Consider the following 15789-nt stretch of genomic DNA (forward strand, 5'->3'; position numbering starts at 1 on the left):
ATATGGAACTGTTTACATATCATACATACAACAATAATAAATTAATATATGCAACATCATTCAATATACATAAACACCATGAACTATACATGTGGAAATACATGTCAGTATTATGTAATTTACCATCAAAACAATCTCCAAGCTTTAAATGTCTAAATTTTGTATTATACTGTGTATTATACTGGTTTTATGAGGAGCCTGCATGTATCACTATTTAAACCTTTTCACTTATGGCATCCATTATCGTGTTTGCTCTGGATGGAAACTAACTACAGTACAAGAATAACATGCGGCTTACATGCAAGCTGTGTGTTTTACAGTGTTATATTTCTATTAGAATATAGGATCAGAATCCTTCCCCCTCCAGAGTTTGTTTGTAATATATTTATGGGTGTTGTTTCACCAAAGTAAATAATAAAAATAATATAATAAAAATTAATCTACAATAATAATAATAATACTTCAGTAACAACTTTGCCCACTAGATGGAGACCAAGGACCAGGCAACAACAAGGGTGCAATAGTGGCTCTGTTTCCCCTTTAGTTCAAACTAAATAACGTTTTTATTGTGCAAGTTGGAAATGTCCTGTTGTGGCCACGGTGATGTAAAGGTGAGGTTCACCTGTCGGTGCTCAGCAGCCGCCTGAGGCGCTGCACGGCCGCGAACGAGGAGGAGCGCCGTCCATTCATTGGAAGTTTGTCCCCCGTCGCTTCCCATAGTCACACCGACAAACTTTTGCGTGAAGCTTATGAAAGTGATCTATTATCAGAGGTAAGGACGTTTTATCTAATGCTCTGAGAGGAGCTGCTCCATTATACACGTTGTGACTCCAATAAACACGTATCGTTTGACACGTTTTAACCGGTCTCTGCCTTTTAAAAGCAAACGTGGGCAACTTCACCATGCGTTGCCATGACAACGAGTGCCGTGGGGAATGCTAACGCTAAGTTACCTAAAAACGACCGTTCAGGGTTTTTAACCATGTTTCAGTTTAATAACAGACTCTTTGTTTGTTTTACTATAACAAAATGGTAACAACAGCGGAGCAACAGCGGAAAAACGGCCTTTATCTTGGAATTTGTGTTGGAATATGTCTTCTTTTTCAGGCGTTAACCTAACTATATTACCTCTAACATTATTTGCTAGCTCCTGTGGTTAAGTTAACACATTAACGGACAGCTGATGTTTAGTTAGGTTAAAGAGTTATGTACCTCTATAAGGAAACTGAAGTCAGCAGACATAACCCCATTAACTAACTACAAAAATATCAGGAACATTACAGACCACGGTCATATGCTAATATATCCATATAACAAGCTAATAACTATTTAAACCGCTAACGTTAGTTTAAGTTGTTGCTAGCATAACTGGAACAGCTAGCTGATGTCGAATGTGTTCCCAGCTCTTGCTGTTGGCTAGATACTGTTAAATCTTAGATTGAAAAGGTGATATAGTTAAAATTTCAGGCCACTTAGTATGGAAATCCATTATAATGTTTTTAACGAAAGTTAACTGAGTTGTTCTCTAACTATTAACAAGTGAAGAGTGAAGATAGTTAACTTGGCAGCTGAATGATTTGTCACTGCAGGTGTAGACATCTGTGTTTTCTGATAGGAAAGTGCAGAGTATTGAAATGGTTTTGATTTGTTTCTACCATGGCCCACGTTTCTCTAGATGTGTGCCTTCCTAGCTTTTCCAAAACTGAACCCAGCAAGGGCAGAGATTAGCCTCAACCAGGATTAAACCAATGAGAAAATTTGAATTTGTTGGGCCTTATCTCCGAGCAACATGTGCAGTGCTCTGAGCAAATAATAGAATTTGATCTTTTGCTTCTTTTTGGTAAAACATGTTTTTTTTTTGGCAATAGAGACTTATCAAACATGACCAATGAAGACAGGAGGAATTCTTGGAGGGGCCTTCAATGTATTTGTTTGTAGGGACAGGATAGGCAGTACTCGTTTGCTGACTGCAGGAATAGGAACTTAGAGCAACACCTTTTTGTCTGTCTAGTTAATTAGCTGGCAGGTATTTTTTCACAGCTCTTTAGTAAGTTCTTTGTATGATTTAATGGCTTAATGTTTATATGTTCTTGGTATATTACATTTAGACCGCAAGCTTTGATAATCTCTCTGCATAATGTTAGGCTTCACCCCATAACTTATTGTAAATGGGCTCTGTATTTGCATTCTAAACATGCAATTTCTTGCCTCATCAGGTAATGTAATTCCACACTTCATTAGGACTGTGAAGTTTATCATTTGTCATCAAAGCCAAGCTGTCAATAAATGATTAAGTCTCACACGAAGAAAATGTAATATCTGGGCTAAAGCAAAATGCATAGCAGTGTATGATTTTGTTGTCTTTAATTGCAGTTAGTAAGTTTTTGTTTTTGTTTGATTTTCAGACTATATTTAGTGGCCTCTTGTTACGGCTACAGGCACCGTCATTAGAGAGCTACTAAAGCTAATTTATTCTACTATTTATGTCATTAATGAAAGCAAACTTCTGAAATAAAATAATTGAAAAGTATAATCTCTTGATAGTCTGATTGAAAATGAAAAAGAGTATCTGCTATTTAGAATACACCATACACCAGCTTATTCTGTAGTTATTTTTCTGGTAAATACAATTAAAATCAGCTAGGGCTACAAATTTTCATTAGTCAACATTTAGTTGATTATTTTCATGATAAATCAATTAAGTGGTTTGTGCTTTTATTGCGATGAAAAGTTACAAAAATATAGTATTGACTAGAATCATTAGAGTCATTCTGGTAAATACAGTACAAATAACAAATGCACAATGGTGTATACAACAGAAACCTTAAAAAGAACATTAGGTCCAAATTTATTGCAAGTGTCTAGAGATATTAAATATTTAATTAGTTAATTAGTTAGAAAATGAGGGTGTGTGTTAAGCCATCCTATTTTATGTCCATGCTGTCTTTGTGCCATTGTGACACTGATTTTGTGTTCTTATAAGAACCCCCAGCCCTTAGGTACCATGTATTTTTATTCACTCAGTAGTGTAAATAAACGAATATTACTGTCTGACAGAATGATGAGGCAAGAATGGCTCTGACTTGAGATGAACCATCAGCCCTAATTACTTCCTGCTGAAACTGGAGATGAAGCAAACTGCATAAAAGGTGAACGTCACAATGTGTCTCCTTGGGGTTGGGATGTACACTGATGTTGAGTGATGACACTGATGTCTTTCAGTGTGTCTGTGAGCGAACCATTATGTTTTGACATTGTTATTCCAAGCTGTCTGCTTGTCTGCCACTACTCAATCAAAATTTACATGGTTAATACCTAATTAAATACATGTATTTGCCTTGGTTAAACATCTATTTTTAAAGGGATCTCATACACTGAATTTTATAATACTTGACACCTTGATATCTTGTTGAGGTTTCTTACTGGTGAGTAAAAAGAATTGGCAGTTTTTATCAGTGGCATTTACAATTTACAAGATGTTTTTTACTTGACAGTAGAAGAAGAGTTACTGTGTATGACTGTATTGATCAGGTTTCAAATGCAGTAATTCTTGGATGCTTTTGTGTCCAAACCCTGTTAATTTTTAGGTTTAGCCCTTCAAATCCTCAGCTTGGGTTTGTGCTTGGGTGCAAGTTGCAAAGTAAAAGGTTCACATTATTAAGTTAAAATAAAGAAACAAGTGCTTGATGTGCTTTGATCAGTAGTTTGACCTGTATTTTTATAAGCTCAAGTCCAGAGACTGCATTTAGACAATCACTCACCTAAAGCATTTTAAAACCTGTGTAACTGATCCTTTTTAAGGTCAGGCATCTCACCTTGACCTGAATCTGATATCCCATTTCCTTTTCATCTGGGATCTGGGGCCAAAGGACCTAGGACCAAACACCTCTGTCTTGGAGACACATGACGTGCTGTCACTTCATTTCCCCAGTGATACACTCATCACATGCCTCTGTCTTCCACAAATGAGCTGTGATTGAGGTGATTGGAATTTCCTGAGGCTGTCACAATCATTTTGATTGTAAAATAGACAGGAGATAATGGGAGAGACAGGCCAGTTATGAGAGGCCTGTCAGGACTAAAATAATGCATCAGAGTGAAGAGGTTAAAGACACTGCTTCCTTGTTAATAATTAATTGCTGTGCGTGTGGTGGATCCACTTCATCGCTCCCAGTCATCACTTGATAATTGCTTTACATTTAATTTGTCTTTAGAGACTGTTTTTCAAGCTGAGTAAATTGTGCTTAAAGTTAATATGAGCTCAGACAGAGACAACACCTTGGTCATAAACCAATGATGAAAAAAGGAGGCAAGAGAGATAGCGAGCCTGTACACTGCTTTTTGACGGAGCTTTTATAAGCGAAATTAAACACAATTCTTTCAATACTCATAAAATATGGTTTAATTAGTAACATTTTGTAAATTACTTAGAGCATATTTAAAATTTTTCTGGTAACATTGTGTTTTTGATATATTGCGAACTGGTAACAGTACAGTTCATTTGGTGAAGATTATTTCTGGATAAATGTTGACCACTCAAAACAATTAGCCAGATGACAGAAAACGTGTCATTGTAATTAGACATTTGATTGTGGTACTCAAATGGTACTTTACACCATATCATTGCAAACATGTTGCTTTTTGGTTTTGGATGGTTGAGGAAACATACTTAGTTGCCAGAAATCTTGCATTGATTTAGCTCTAATGAATGAGAGTGAACAGCATAACTGTCTGTTGCCATAGTCAGCTAGAAGATGTTTGGTCAATTTGTTGTCATTGGGCTGTATTAATCAGTAATAAAAACAATAGCTACTAGAATGGTTTCACAATATTCACGAACATGCATTAGTCTAACATACAGTAATGACAAGGTTTAAGACATCTCTCTTTTTGGCTGCATTCGCCTTGAGTATTAACATCATTGGACACTGCTATTTCAGTGATTTTTCTATTAAAATACCTGATTAGTCAAAGAAAAGCAGTTATTTGTCAACTAAGAATTTATTTTGTCATGGACAGCCCCTTTATCATGGCTTGATGAGGAATTTTGGAGAAATAATGACTGCCTTCTCGATCCATCTCTAGATGAGAGAAGCAGATGTTACTGGATTAGACATGGACATGGTGTCCCCACGGACCACCAGGGACACATTGGAGAGGGATGTGCCTGTAATACGCCTAGAGAATGATGTCGAACTCAGGGTATGTTGAACTTCTAAAAGCTATGATTCTACCACTGTTGTGTGACGGGGGTCACCAGTGAAGACGTCATATACTCACTGGTGACCTCTATAGTACATCTGTCGGCACCAGAGAAGGATCAAGCTTCACTCTGCTGCTGTATAGCCCCCCCTTCTTTGGGGAATTTGACTGCTCCCTTTGCCAAATTCAAAGCAGCCAGTGCTCAGCCTTGCATGCACACAGATAATGATCAAGTTAATTAGACCTGAGATTGAAAGAACTGCAGCAGCAACTTAATCATTTGTAACTTGATTAGAAATACTATATTCTGCAGCTCCAGAGACCAGAAAAGTTAGAGTTTTTTCAGACTTTGAAATTAGGATGTACTTCAGATCTTCAGGTCTTGATTTAAGACATAATGTTTTCTTTAATCTGAAAAAGTGAAATGATCCTAAAGTCATAAATGCAAGCTCAAGGGAAAGCGAGACAGTGACAGTGAGCAGGCGTAGATTACAAATTTATTAATGTTACTTTCCTTTCTACCCCCATAGGAAATTTATCAATTTGGAAGGAAATTGGGTCAAGGTAGCTTTGGAGTTGTTTATGAAGCCACCCACATTGAGACACAGACAAAATGGGCTATTAAGGAGGTTTGCAGACCAGCGGTGAGTGCATTTTGCATCCCTTTGGGAAGCTTGTTTTTTAATGTGATAAAAAGTTGCAATTATGAGAGAGGTTATTGTTTAGAGAGAAACAAATGGGCATAAATATGCTGGAACTCCATCAGCCTTGATTTTACTTTCTGTTCCTTCAGGCAGGAAGTTCGAAAGTCAAGATGCTGGGGCATGAAATAAACATCCTCAAACAAGTCAATCACGATTGCATAATACATCTCAAGGAAGTCTACGACACAGCTAAGGTGAGTATTTCTGTCCCTTAAGTAACAAACCCAAAGTAAGCCTAAGTGGGCTGTGACTGATGCATGTGACAACCAGGATCATAATCTCCTATTACTGTGTCTCTGCATAAATATTACTGATAAGCACACACAAATTGACTGCATGGTGAGATACATTTTCTTGCTTGTTTCTAGATGATATATTTGGTTACTGAGCTGTGTGCCGGAGGTGAGCTAAACCAGCTGTTGCAGCGGAAAAAGGTCTTTACAGAGGACGAGACAAGGCATATCATCCGTAGCTTAGCTGATGCTGTTGTTTACCTTCACAAAAGAGGTAATGTAATTCTGCAGACTAACACTTTGATAGCATTAAAAATCATCTTAACACTAGCTGATACCTTTGCAACAGAAATGAAATCTTACAGTGTAACAAGGAGAAAAGTGAGGAGTGAAATAATGCTATTCCGGCTGTTGTTAGGTTACTTCAGATACTTGATATTCTTACCCAACTTCTGTGCATCAAGTAGTATTGTATTAAGTTGTAATACTGCCATAGTCACACTGGTATACTTAAATTCTGTTGGTGTCAGTGACATATTTGCCTGGCTTTCAGACATTATAGACGCTTGGCTCCTTTTGATGAAAGCGCAATAATAAACAGATGCCAGGAAAAATATAATAAACATTTTAATTAAATCTATGTGTATTACTTGGAAATGTTGTTTTCCTTTTTAATGGTGAAATCTGTAGTTAGGGGTAATTTAGGACATTGCCAGTAATGGCAATAATGCATCATTACATGTAGCTAATGACTAATTTACAACAAGCTAGGGAGCAATCCTGATTAATAGGGGTGATTTTACATGGAAAGTCCCCCCTGTGCTAGTTTCCCTCACCTCTGTAAAGACTAATGATACTAATGAGAAAACACTGGCTTTGAATTAGGTAAGCAGACCCATTTTTGTCAAATCGCAAATCATGAATGTCCCTCAGCTTAAATTTGTTTGGCTTTTTATTCTAAATTATTGCATTGGTCACATTCAGCTATTAGTCTTGGCTGCTCTTTAAGTTTGAATGTTACCATACATTGGTCACAACATTCTACATTTTGCATGTATGTGTAACTATTAATGCTGCAGATCCAGTTGTTTTATTAAATAGCATGTCTTTCTATTGAGTTACCAGAAAGTGTTGTTACTAAAACAAGTAAAAGTTATGTAATACAGTATTTGGTAAGTGTGATGTAATTTCCTCTCATCTCTCTCAGGTAATTTATCAAATCACAAAAACAAAGGGAAAAATTCATTAGTGGATTTTAAATGGGTAATTGTTATTTACAGCATGTATAATTATTAAATAAAGGCTTTTGTGATTATGAAATTGAGAGCTCAGTTGCAGCATTGTAGAAGAACACAGAATGTTAAATGGATGAAGGAAAAAAAAACATTTTCAGGTGCTTGTTTTAGGCACACAAGTTTCCTTTCATACACCATCATCACTGTTGCTTGTATACAGTAATTGGTTGTTTCGAACAGTGTAGTGAAAAGGACTGCCCAAGGCAAATTATATTTTTCCTCCTGCCTTCTCTCACTCCACCAAGTTTTGTTAACAAGGCTCTTTATCCTGGCCTACTGTAAGCAAGGTAAACAGTTCCCTGTGTAAATGTGTTAAACATAGGTTTTTCTGGTGACTCACGATAACAAATCATGTTGCATTTAACTCTGATCATAGTCTATATTTTATTCAGTACTCCCACTCTTGTCACATTGCGTAAGACAAGAATCCAAAAATATAGTATGCTAAGCTTTTTAGCAGATTTGGCATATTACATTTGCCAGTAGTTCTTTTCAAAACATGAAACATATTCTATGAGGCAGCTTAGTTAAGTTAGTCTTTATTAATCCCCTGTGGCGACAATCGTCCTTTGCTTCACTGATCTAAACTATTCAAGAGCAATGAGCAGCAAGCAACGCCTGGAAACCACCCCCTCTTATGAGGCCAGGACCTTAATCAAGGGCAAATAGTGACAGTACTGCCTACAGCAACATGGTCATTGCTGGGCTGGGAAAATCCCCAAGCTACCACAAGGAGATTATTCAAACTATCAGTTAGTTGATATTGTTATTTGTTTGTCATAATTGATGGTTTAGGTGCTGCTGAATAAATTAAATGAAATAAACAGAAATGGAGAAAAGGAGGGTTGGTGATCACTTAAAGATTGTCTTGTCCAATACCGTATATATAAATATATATATACATTATATAGAAAGACATTCAATCTCCTTTAAGCTCTATTCTGGTCTCCACCAACTATCTGGCCCCTTAACGATAATGACTGCAGGGTGAATTACAGTGTTTTCATCAATATGAGCATCCTTTTTCATATATTTAATAATTTGTTAATAGGAAACTATTGTCACATACACTCATGTCAAAACTATATTCAAAGTGATTATGTCTGTGTGAAAGTTTTTCCTCCTCATATCATGCAGACATAGTGCACCGGGACTTGAAACTTGAAAATATTCTTGTGAAAAATTCAGTGGATGATGATGGCAGGATTAATATCAAGGTAAGGTGGCACAAACTGTGAAACTTTCCATCAATGCTTCTTATCTATTCTCTCTTGGACTGAGTACAAGCCTCTAATGGGCACTTTTTGCTCGTATCTCCTCTATATTTAGTAAAGGGTTTAAATACTACCTCATTATGACAGACTCCCTCTAGTCTTCCCTTATAGTACACCTTTACAAAGAGAGACTCAACTGTATCTTTGTACAAATTACCAGCTGAGCACAGCATGCGTGGTGCATTGATAATGAGCCAGCTAAAGCAGATACCTGGTGTTTGAGCTAAAACAAGACTAGGTCGCAACATAAGCGTTCCTGTCTCTTGCCTCTGTTTCTCTCTTTGTCTCACCCAAACATACACAAATACCCACATACTGTACAAGAAAGTGTTGTGAAGGCATGGCATAAATGGCTTTCATTTTATAGGAGTCTGAATTTTGCTTAAATAATGTGATACTCATTTGCAAATATGAGGGCCTGTACAGTAAATCATCAAGTATCCATTTTTCTTCTCAGGCGTTGGCCATGTCTTCCTGACAAAAGCACCTTAAACAAAGATTTTATTGTGGTTTGTGTAAAATAATTTAAGCTATGTCTATTTGTGTCATCCCTGCTATTCTGTACCTAGGTGACAGACTTTGGACTATCAGTACAGACCGGTGGTGTAGGGATTGAGAACATAATGACGGAGGCCTGTGGGACTCTTATCTATATGGGTATGACACCTGTATCTCCTACAGCATGGTAACACTGATGACTGCAGGAATCTAAATTTAAATGAGTGTTGCAGTGGCATACCTTGCCATCTATCACATTATCTATTTGGTTCTACCACTTTGAAGTACCAAAGTTATAAATTTAAGCTGTGAGTGTTATTCTGTTTTTGCATCTGGAGTGTGCCAGGCATGCCTTATTGTATGTTCTTTTATCATATATAGCCTGTTGTGTGTGTACCCGATGGTCTACTAGCACTAGCAGAAAGGCAGTTGAAATTCGACTGCTACCCAATGTTAACACTAATATTAACTGATATATTATTTTAAAAATGGAGTTAGAGAATGTTTTATAAGGGTGCTGCATGTTTGTTGGCTTGAAATGTACATGCAGAGTTGTTTGGTACATACCATATATTCGATACATCTTACTTTTGGAACTCTATTCACAAAAGTTCCTGCATTGTATATATTATAATATATCATACAGGAACAAACCTGTGAACATTCTTTTTTTAATTCTGTGAAACTTGATGGCTCTTGCTGACCGGTCTTCTTGTTCTTCACCTCAACTTGTATTGGTGTATTGCTACCATTTATGGCTCATTACTGCCATAAGCTGTAGTGCCATGAATCAATGTGCTGATGAAATATGAATGTTGCCCAGCAACATCAGTAGTGGTCAACAAATAGTTTTTACCTAGTCATTTTTAACCTCCAGAAAGCCAAACTATACACTTGTGTATGCATGTCGATTTCAGCACCAGAAATGATGAGTGGTCGTGGTTACAGCCAGTGGTGTGATTTGTGGAGCATAGGAGTTGTTATGTATATGTTGTAAGTACACATACACATATATAAACACATTCAAACACGTTGTGAGTACTTGTGTCTGAGATGTGTGTCTGTGCAGGCTGTGTGGGGAGCCTCCATTTGTGTCTAGAACAAAGACAAACCTACTGGAGGAGATTATGAACAAAGAAGTCACATTTAATCAATCCATCTGGGCCACAGTCAGTGATGCAGGTGACACTCAATTTTGATTCTCATTCCAACTGCATGTATGCATTATCCATACCTACAGAAATACTGATGTTGTACTGTTAAGATTTTTACTAACAAAGTTACCAACTGCTTTGAGTCTGTCTCAACAGCAAAAAATGTGTTGACGTGCCTTTTGAGGGTGGAGCCTGCCTACCGCATGTCTGCAAATCAGCTACTAGAAAACCCCTGGATTACAGTAAGGCAGTGTTTCTTTCAGCTGCATTCACAAACGTTACCACACAAGGAGCTCTTATAAGGTGCTTTTTTCAACAGGGTGACACTAATGTGCCTGCTATACCTTCCAATGTGCTGGAGATGATGCGTGACCACATGGAAGAGGAAGAGAGTAAGAGTATGTTGAAGATTTAACCTAACCCATATGACAATTATTTACTAAGGTTTGTTTGTAGTCTGTGTAACTAATGGTTGACTTGGCTAACCCTAACCCTTCAGCAAGCAAATTAAAGCATAAAACATTATTATTGTTGCTAAAGTTATATGCAGCTTAATACAGTGAACTACTGTATTGCTATTGGTTTGCTGATTAATAAGTTTAGTAGATACCAATCGCTCAATCTGAATTTGGCTGTGTAAATCACAGTACTGTCAGATGTGCCAATGTTACCTAACATGGTCAAATAAGTAACATCTACACAGGAAAAGGGTGTAATAAAATACATATGAATCATTTGATAGAGTGAAGAGTACTGAGGAACAGAAAAGCAGAAGAGAGATGGAGGGTGAGGGAGATTGTGAGATAAATCACACAAGATTACTTGAGATTACTCAACTATGTTGCTATTTTTAATTGTCCAAAATAGGAGCCCTGACTCTAGAGGAATTGTCCCTCACCTCATCTGAGGATGCCTTGGATGCACCCCCAGTCCCCAAAGAGGCTTCAACAGAAACAGATAGCAACTACACTGCTAAGGTCAGTCCTGAGAGAAATGGCAGATCCTGATTCATTTGTTAGTCACCAACCTACAGAGACCACATGACCAAGCAACATCAGTGATCATAAATAAATCTATTTGTGTAATGTGTAAATATCATACCATGTCAATACTCAGTTGTTTACGCGAGGTTAAAAACAAAACAAAGCTAAATTTACCCTAAAATTCAACTACCATTCTATAGGTCAGACTGTCACTTATATAATAGACCATTCATGTTTCCCTTTGGTTTACCCTTGTATGTTGGAATAAAGATTAAAGAGAGTCATGACAGCCTCCAGCAAGAGAAGTGCAAAAACAGCTCTGAAACCCCAGGAACACCTCCACCCACCACACAGGTTTGTTGAACATACATTATCAAATTGTAAATATCCACAGCTTTTGGAAACACATACTTAAACTGCTCTGGTGCTTTCACAGTGCCACATATAATGGAACTTTCCATCAAACCACCACTAGATGGTGCCAGATTTAGCTGTTAAAAAAGGTGGTAATAAAGGTGTAGCCAAGCAGAAGTTGTTACATGAATGTGATAGTTAATTGTGTTATGTAAGATGAATATGAATCTTATGCCTGTAGGCTCATGCCAGCGTGAAACCCACCACACAGTCGAGTGCTAAGCAGCGCAGACCTCAGGAAAAGAAGGACTTCAGTACAGGACAGAAACCAGCCTCTGACTTCAGTAAGGCAGACGACCAAGGACCCTCAGCCTCGAGTAAAACTAGAAACGGCACCCGCAAACTATTGGCCAGCTGTAAGACTAATTCTCATTCAGAATAAAACTAAAAAGCGAAGAACATCACATGATAAAGATGGGATGGACTGTACATATTATTTAATGTAAAAATTCTTGTAATTCTGTGATTTAGCAATAATAAGTCAGTGAGGATCAGAGACTAATGTAATGTCAAAATTGTCCAAGACAACTGCAGCCTCAGTAGGACCTCATGCTAAAAGAAAAGGGGCCCTGTCTGAGGTGTTCTCCTAGGTGGGGCAAACTGCTGTTGGACCTCTGCTTACTGTTACAGAGCCAACAGTTTGAGAATGTCATGCAGCCCAAATACACACTCACAGTTTTCTAAATAGGTCTGCAAACACAAAGATGAAACAAGTTTGTCAGATATTACTGGGTCTGTCTGCTTTAATGCTTTCCTCATAAAGCAGTGATTATTAATGTTGCCTCTTTATTTATATATACTGTGAATGTTTCCATGTATAAAGGAACATTGACTAAAAAATAATTTATTCTCTTATGTAGTATGTGAATGTTAATTTATTACATTAGGCAAAAATGTTAACTAGTAAACGTTAGAGAGCATTTCACCAGAGATCAAAGGTGATGTAAGAAATCAAATGTACAAATTGATTCCTACAAAATTAGGATTTGTTAGAAATTTCTGAATGTAAGTTGAAACCTTAAAACTGTCTTTAAATCAGTATTTTTTGTTATAAGTGTGCCAAATATCATAGAATAGAACTGCTTAGAAATTTGTGGTTTGATAAAATAACAATTATATTTTATGGTTTTACAATAACATACTAAATTACAGGAGTACAGGAGAATATTCTGGACGTCATTTCATAACACTCTAGTGAGCAATAGGGATTTTCTTTTTTCTATTGTGACCTCTCAATTCCAAAACGTCCTATATGCAGTGACTGTACCCACTCAGTGTCAAAACAGAAAAACTGTCACACAGGCTGGTTACGCTCCATATGAATGCAGAGGATTGGGACTGAGGGCAGCCACGGGTCTAATCTCGTTTGGAGGCCATTGAAAGCAGTAGGAGCTACTTTGAGGGCACTGCCATTCAAGCACAGGTTTTTCCGCTGTAGAGAGAATAATCCCCAGCATAGATACAACATTAAAGTAGCCAAGCATAACACACAGAGGCTGAATTTCAAATCCACCCATTTGCATCTTGAAGTGAATGAGTGCCAACAATGGGGCCCCGTGTTCATACACGGGCTCTGTGTTTTAGTGTGTATGTGTAAATGTAGTTTACATTTGTTGAATCCATTTTCAAATGCTATTGCTGCGTTTCAGGGTGGAGATAATTGCCTTAAAAGTGTGGAAACGGTATGATTACCTTTATTCAATTCAGTTGAGGTAGACATACTAGTCATAGGTGATGTTTATTAACGTCACAAATATATTTGCTAAACTTTTTTCACTGACTTATTTCCTTTATCGTTTTTATTTTTGATTAAACCTATTTCTGAGATTGAACAAATGATGTGAATTGTCTTTGGTTCAAGCCCCTTGCCAAAAAGACTGCAACACTGCTGCAACGTTATTGACATACTGTATGCCTTTGGTTTACTCAGACTGGTCTAAACAGCAGATGGAGCTGTAGTAAGTTAGTGAATTCATTTCCTGGGGTTAGGCTGACAGAAAGTGCTATCCTTAAAGCTTACTACCTAGTATTGTGTATGAAGACGTGTAATTAGAATAAATTGCTTGAATCACTGCCCATAAAAACTGCAATGTCCATGTAATGTGTCACTAATTAATAAGTTGCCCAGTTACGTCTTAATGGTGAACTCAAACTAAATAAATGACTTGCTTCTTTTGGGTTCTGTCTTATTCACAAAATTGTTGATAGAGAAACAGTGAAGCATTTAGTTAGTTCTCTCTTTTCCCTTTAGACTACCACACTGGATTTGCATAAAGTCTGTTTAGACAACCTCCTGTATGGCTAATTTATGTCAGAAGAGGAGATGGGATTTCAGCATATGGTCCTCGTTGTCTTATGCCAGACTTTTAATTAATTATAGGGAAACAAAAAGAAAAAAAAATCTCTAAATTGATTTGTGCAAGCAGAATATGACCGACAGCAAATTACAGAGGTGCTTGTAGATGCCTCACGGTGGAACAAATTTAAATTGACTGAAATGCATCTAGAAAATGTTTTGCAGTTTGTTCATATATGGTGATGGGAGGTTCAGATACTGTTAAAAGTTCCTATTGCTGCAGGGCAACAGGAGACTCCAGTTTTACTTTTACTCCTTTGGCCAAAACAACAGAGAAAAGAGTGGGAGGGAGGGGGGACAGAACGAAAAAGGCTGTGTGGTGGATAGGTTAGGGGCGTGAATTTGGGACAAAGCATGGAGGCAAAGGAAATTAGAAAATTCGTCGGGATGGAACAAGGGATGCATCCTGCCCTCCCCCCAACCTCCCCCTTTTCCTCCAGCAGTGCTCCTGACAGATGGAAGTAAGGGTGGGTGGGTTGACAGGCTGGAGGGATTAAAACTCTGCAGCCCCATTTTGGGGCCTGAAGAGAGTGTCACTTGTGCAAAGATGGGGTGCAGAGAGGCACTTGTGGCGAGAGTCGCGGGGCGTGTGAAGTGGGTGCATGCAGGCTAATGTCAAAAGAAGCAAGGATGCTTCCCGTCCCTGAGGCCCCCCTCTGCTCTATCCACCTTTATCCAGTGAGGAGCGTGGAGGGGGCTGCTAAAACGGGTGGGGGTGCATCTCAATAACATTAATAGAGCTTCCTTTAATTAATCAGCTCATCTGCAGAGGCCCGATACCTGCAGCTGAACCTGCCCCCCCTCGCTCCCCTCCACCCTTACCCCAAACACAACATCCTCACACTGCTGCTGTGACATTGTGGTAATGAGGTAACACAGCTACAATGTCATGGAAATGTTGCGGAGACGTTATCTGTGGGAGCTCATCGCACATGCTGATGTTCCTGATCCCCTTCAATGTTTGTGTTGTGTGCGTATGTGTGTTCATGTATGCTGCTGCACCACAGTACACCCCCTCCAACTCACACACACACACGCACACACACAATAGCAGATACATATGGCCAAATAGCAGGAGGAAACCATGATGATGCGTCTATTTCCACAGAAGAAGAGAAAGGGGGGAAACCCCGCCTTAAGTAAACATTTGAAACAGATGGCAATTTCAAAGCAAGCTTCATCAATCTTTGTTGACACTACCCCTTTTTAAAACTACTCTTATTTGGGACATTTGCAATTATAATACATACTGTTAGCTCATTTGAATATCAAATTAATTACTCAACACACTGGAGTAAATACCTCTTTTATAAGTCCTTGTTAAAAGTGAAAAGTTCTTGACTACGGTTGGATGGTGTGTTAATTTACAGTGATATCTAATCCCAAGTTACCTCACATAAAAGGCATTACTATACATATTTTAATGGGGAGGTGGTTGTTTTCCAAGCAATTTTCTGCTAGAGTACATTTTTAATTTATTCATATTTAATTTATTGGTCTCTGCATACCCGCTCAGTAAAACTAATCAACACCATGTATAGGCCTCTTAAAGCCACATCTCTCCTTGGCAGGCAGACAGGCAGCCTCTGCATTAGGATAAGCTCTCTTCTCCTGTGCACAGAGCTGGGTGAAATGCCCTGCATTCAGTCAAGCAGGAGGATACCACCTCCAAGGAG

The 15789-nt window shown here is 38.1% G+C and overlaps 1 protein-coding gene across 4 annotated transcripts; it reads left to right on the forward strand.

Moving 5' to 3' along the window:
* Positions 1–604: 604 nt before the first annotated feature.
* Positions 605–13880, forward strand: stk33 (serine/threonine kinase 33). Of its 4 annotated transcripts, none has more exons than XM_026377692.1 (15): positions 605–772; positions 3058–3149; positions 5086–5202; positions 5733–5846; positions 5996–6100; positions 6275–6413; positions 8572–8651; positions 9278–9365; positions 10124–10199; positions 10276–10388; positions 10517–10602; positions 10680–10752; positions 11228–11337; positions 11614–11697; positions 11939–13880. In XM_026377692.1, the coding sequence occupies exons 3-15, from the start codon at positions 5086–5088 to the stop codon at positions 12137–12139; spliced, it is 1386 nt and encodes a 461-aa protein (XP_026233477.1). In that variant the 5' UTR covers positions 605–772; positions 3058–3149; the 3' UTR covers positions 12140–13880. The 4 variants fall into 4 exon arrangements, with proteins under 4 accessions (XP_026233477.1, XP_026233478.1, XP_026233475.1 ...); XM_026377693.1 differs by lacking the exon at positions 11939–13880 and adding an exon at positions 11780–11806 and having other exon boundaries at positions 10680–10758; XM_026377690.1 differs by having other exon boundaries at positions 606–772; positions 10680–10758.
* The last annotated feature ends 1909 nt before the right edge of the window (positions 13881–15789 follow it).

This window comes from Anabas testudineus, chromosome 3 (genome assembly GCF_900324465.2).
Source record: "Anabas testudineus chromosome 3, fAnaTes1.2, whole genome shotgun sequence".
Lineage (NCBI taxonomy): Eukaryota > Metazoa > Chordata > Actinopteri > Anabantiformes > Anabantidae > Anabas > Anabas testudineus.